Raw genomic sequence first — 4,725 nt, 5'->3', positions numbered from 1 at the left:
GGAAGACCCCTTGGAGGAGGGCATGGCAGCCCGCTCCAGTGTTCTTGTCTGGAGAATCTCACGGACAGAGGAGCCCGGTGGGCTACAGTCCATAGGGTCACAAAGTCGGACACGACTGAGTGAGTGAGCTTGAGCACTCAGTTCTGGAGGCTGGAAATTCAAGAGCCAGGCGTGGGCAAGGTCCTCGCGGGAGCTCTGGGGGAACCCGTCCCACCCTCTCCTGGCTCCTCGACAGCCGTGGCGCGTCACTGTCCCCGTCCTCACACGGTCGTCTCCCCGCGTCTCTCCTCTGTGTCTGTGTCCCCTTTTCTGTCTGTTTCAAGGACATTTTGGATTCAGGGCCCACCCTGATCTAAGATGACCTCATCTCTCAACCCTTACCTTAATTACATCATTTCCTTCTCCAGGGCATCTTCCCAACCCAGGGATCAAACCCAGGTCTCCTGCATTGCAGGCAGATTCTTTACCATCTGAGCCACCAGGGAAGCCCAATGGCATCTGCAAAGACCCTTCTTCCCAATTCTGAGGTTCCAGGTGGACACAGCTTTGGGGGGAGGCATCACCATTTACCCCACTGCAGAGAGCCATTGGTCTTATTCAATGAGGGAATTTATCATTGTTTTTATTTTAATTCCTTTAAATCCAATAGCCACAAGGGGCTCATAGCTCTCATATGGGACAGTCCAGTTGTAGAAGATACACCAGGTTGCAGAAAGTGAAGGCTCTGGGCCCACACGGTGTTACCGCCCTTGTCCTAAGGTCCAGCAGCCTGTGTGTGTGCCTTGAATCAGAACCCAGGCCAGCCACGGGCCTTTGCACCTTGTTCTATACATGGAATGTTTTGTGCTCAGAGGTTGAAACCACACTAAGGAAATAAACTGGCTGTAAACTCAATATTGAGCAGCTCTTATTATTATTATATGTCTGCAATGGGGAGTTGAAGTTTGTTGTTTTTTTTTTTGCTTTGGCTTATCTGTTTTAGTGCATTCTCCAGGAGGCGATAGTGGTGAAGAAACTCCCTGCCCATGCAGGAGATACAAGAGTTCAATCCCTGGGTCGGGAAGATCCCCTGGAGAAGGAAATGGCAACCCCCTCCAGGGTTCTTGCCTGGAGAATTCCATAGACAGAGGAGCCTGGTGGGCTACAGTCCCTGGGGTCACAAAGAGTCAGACACAACTGAAGCAACTTAGCACACACTTAAAAAGAATATGGACTTCTTGGTGGTCTGAGGGTTAAGACTCAGCCCTTCCAATGCAGGCGGTGAGTTTGATACCTCGTCAAGAAACTAAGATCCCATAGGCCGCATGGCACAGCCAAAAAAAAAAACCCCAGAAAATATATAATGAATAAAGACCTTCTTAGAAGAAGGTTTGTAGACTCAGGGGCAGGACCCAGAGGGGGTTGCAGTGACCCCCCCGCATCCCCAGGCGCAGGAGGGGCTCACCGCTCTGGGATCGGTGCCTGTCCCCCAGGTCTGGTGAACCGGCTGCTCTCCTGTGGCGTCTGGACGTGCCTGGCCAGCATCAGCTACGCTTGCTACCTGGTACACCCCACCCTCATCATCCTCTACAACGGGCTTCAGGAGACACTGATTCACTACACAGACCTCAACATGGTGAGGCTGCCCCACCCCCAGCTGGATGCGGCATCGCCCTTTGTTGTCTCCTGGAACAGTGCAGACTGTTGGCTTCACTAGAAGCTTCTGCTCTGTTTATTTCTCAAAAGCCTATTGTTCTTTGTTTTACTGGGCGGGGGCGGTGGGGTGCGGAGGGGCTTCAGTACAGGGTAGTATCGTTCTTTTCTCTTTGCGGCTGTTTGTCTTAGAGATCTATTTCATACAGCCAGGATGGGGCCGTTTAGGGTCCAAACACAACTGGAATCTCGTAGTAAGACCGTGTCCACTCCGTCCCTCTCTCTCTCTAGTTCTATCTCTTCTCGGGACACTGCTTGCTGACCTTCATCGCTGGGCTGGTCCTGACGCTGTGCGTTGAAAAGCCATGTCAGGATCTGAAGTGGTGCCTGCTGAAAGCAGTGCCTGCAGGGCCAAGAGCTTCCAGAGCAACCCTGGAGAGTGGATGACCCTTTGTGGGAGGTGACAAGCGAAGCCAAGGGTGGCTTCGTTTACGTCACAAACGTTTGTGTTTCTTAAACAGGGTGTGAATCAGATTTTGTGAATATCTAAGGTAGACAAGTTCTCTGTTTATTATATAAAAGTGTTCTGTGATAATCTGTTTAGTATTTATAGCATGATAACTGGCCTCGATGCAACTTTTTAGCAAAAAAATAAAAAATCTAGATTTTTTTTGGGTTTTTTTGGGTCTACATGTATTTTCTTTATCAATGATCATTAAAAAGCATCAAATGTAGTGAATTTAATATACCCTTAGGTTAAAATGCTTGCTTTTCTTGGTAAAATCACAGTACATCCTCTGCACATCGTAATTGTTTTTGCGTTACTATGATGCCTTCATAGACTCGTACGTTTATTCTGGATGGTATGATCCATTGTGTACACAATTCATGGGTTTGTCGTTATAGGCATTTCAAGCATGATCATTTTATAAGAGGGCATATGCTATGAGTTGAATTGTGGCCCCTGGAAAAGATAAAAGAAGTCCCAATGCCCTGGTGCCTTAGCAAGTGACCTTATTTGCAGATCCGGTAATCAAGTTAAAGTGAGATCATGAGAGGCACTTCCCCGGTGGTCCAGTGGGTAAGACTCCACCTTCCAGTGCAGGGGGTGTGGGTTCCAGCCCTGGTTGGAAACAATGGTTCCACATGCTGCAGGGTATGGCCAGAAATTTTAAAATAACAATAATAAAATAAAATTAACCACCTTAAGTATGAGGCTTCCTAGGTGGCACTTCCCAGGTGGCTCAGTGGTAAAGAATCCACCTGCCAATGCAGGAGACACGGGTTTGATCCCTGGCTCGGGAAGACCCCCTGGAGGAGGGCATGGCAGCCCACTCTAGTATTCATGCCTGGAGAATCCCAAGCACAGAGGAGCCTGGTGGTCCACAGTCCATAGGTTTGCAAAGGACTGGACACGACTGAAGCGACTTAGCAGGCACGCATGCAGCGTAAAGACATCATTTTAAAACTGAGATCACGGGGGTCGGGGTGTGGCTGGCCCTCACGTGTGACTGGAGTTCTTATGCAAAGGGGCGGTTGGCACAGAGACGGACGATGTGGAGACACAAGGGGACGATGGCCGTTCCAGGCCCAGGAACACCAGGGGCTGCCGGCAACGCAGAGACTGGGCCAGGTGGGAAGGCCTCTCCCCGGCGCCTCAGAGGAGTGGGGCCCTGCCCACACCTTGATTCTGGACGTCCTGCCTCCAGGACAGTGGGATGATGCCTGTCTGTTGTTCTGAACCGAGGGGGTGGGGATAGAAGCCACATACAGGTCTCCTCCTTCTCTGTTAGAGGCTGTGTTGGAGGTCGGTGTCTGTTGGCTAGGGCTCCTGTAACTGAGAGCCACGAGCTGCCACAAAGCCCATGGACAGAGGAGCCTGGCGGGCTGCGTCCACGGGGCAGCAAAGAGTCGGACAGACCGAGGGACTGACGCTCTTTTCACTTTCATCCCTACTTGCTGCTGCTGCTGCTGCTGTCACTTCAGTCGTCTCCAACTCTGTGCGACCCCAGAGACGGCAGCCCACCAGGCTCCCCCCGTCCCTGGGATTCTCCAGGCAAGAACACTGGAGTGGGTTGCCATTTCCTTCTCCAATGCAGGAAAGTGAAAAGTGAAAGTGAAGTCGCTCAGTCGTGTCCGACTCTTGGCGACCCCATGGACTGCAGCCCACCAGGCTCCTCCGTCCATGGGATTTTCCAGGCAAGAGGACTGGAGTGGGGTGCCATTGCCTTCTCCATCATCCCTACTTATATGTGTCTAACTTTACTTGTAACAGCGCCTTCTGTGTACTTAACAGTCGAAGGAGTCATTAACACCCACGGGGTGAGCAGGAGCTTCTTGGCACGGCATGCCCTTATCTGTCCTTCAAGCGGGTCTGCAAGGAAGAGCACCGCCGCGTGGGGCTGGCTGCAAACCCGGCGTCCTGTGACAGCCGACCGCTGGCCTTGTCCGTCCCCCGGAGGCCCTCCCAGCCCCGGCTCCGAGGTCTGCTCTGCTGGCAGGATCTGACCCGAGTGAGGAGCCTGACCCACCCGGGTCTGTTCGGTCTGGCCTGAAAACGGGCCCTAGGTGGCTTCCTGGGTGTCTGAGAAGTTCATCGGGTTCCTCGGGTGCCCCCTGGTGGCCGGCTCGGCACCTGCGCCCTGACTTAATTGGGCCTCGGGAGAGATTCTGCGCGGGGCGGCTGTAAAGGAACACGGCCGTCCTCCCGCGGACTTCAGTGGGGACGACTCGCCTGCCAACACTGCTTGGCAGTCTGATCGCCAAAAGCATCTTTGAAGTGAAATGAAGTCGCTCAGTCGTGTCAGACTTTTTGTGACCCCATGGATTGTAGCCTACCAGGCTCCTCTGTCCATGGGATTTTCCAGGCAATATACTGGAGTGGATTGCCACTTCCTTCTCCAGGGGATCTTCCCAACCCAGGGATTGAACCCGGGTCTCTCGCATTGTAGACAGACGCTTTACCATCTGAGCCATCAGGGAAGTCCAATGCATCTTTATGAGGCCGGAAACCTGGGGCCCTTGGAAACAGCTTTCCAATTACCAACAGAGCCTTCTAATTTTTTAAAAAAATAAGAAAAAAGCACTCCCCCT

At 52.3% G+C, this 4,725-nt stretch overlaps 1 protein-coding gene across 1 annotated transcript in view; it reads left to right on the top strand.

Moving 5' to 3' along the window:
• Window positions 1-2,376, top strand: part of LOC120880807 (O-acyltransferase like protein-like) — a 28,623-nt gene extending 26,247 nt beyond the window's left edge. The window contains exons 9-10 of the mRNA XM_040264214.1: window positions 1,473-1,615; window positions 1,924-2,376. Coding sequence (XP_040120148.1) covers window positions 1,473-1,615; window positions 1,924-2,079 — 299 coding nt within the window. The 3' untranslated portion in view covers window positions 2,080-2,376. The remainder of the gene's footprint in view (window positions 1-1,472; window positions 1,616-1,923) is intronic.
• The last annotated feature ends 2,349 nt before the right edge of the window (window positions 2,377-4,725 follow it).

Source organism: Oryx dammah, unplaced genomic scaffold, assembly GCF_014754425.2.
Source record: "Oryx dammah isolate SB20612 unplaced genomic scaffold, SCBI_Odam_1.1 HiC_scaffold_22, whole genome shotgun sequence".
Taxonomy (NCBI): domain Eukaryota; kingdom Metazoa; phylum Chordata; class Mammalia; order Artiodactyla; family Bovidae; genus Oryx; species Oryx dammah.
The sequence above is the reverse complement of the archived record's forward strand: the minus strand, read 5'-3'. Positions and strand labels throughout refer to the sequence as shown.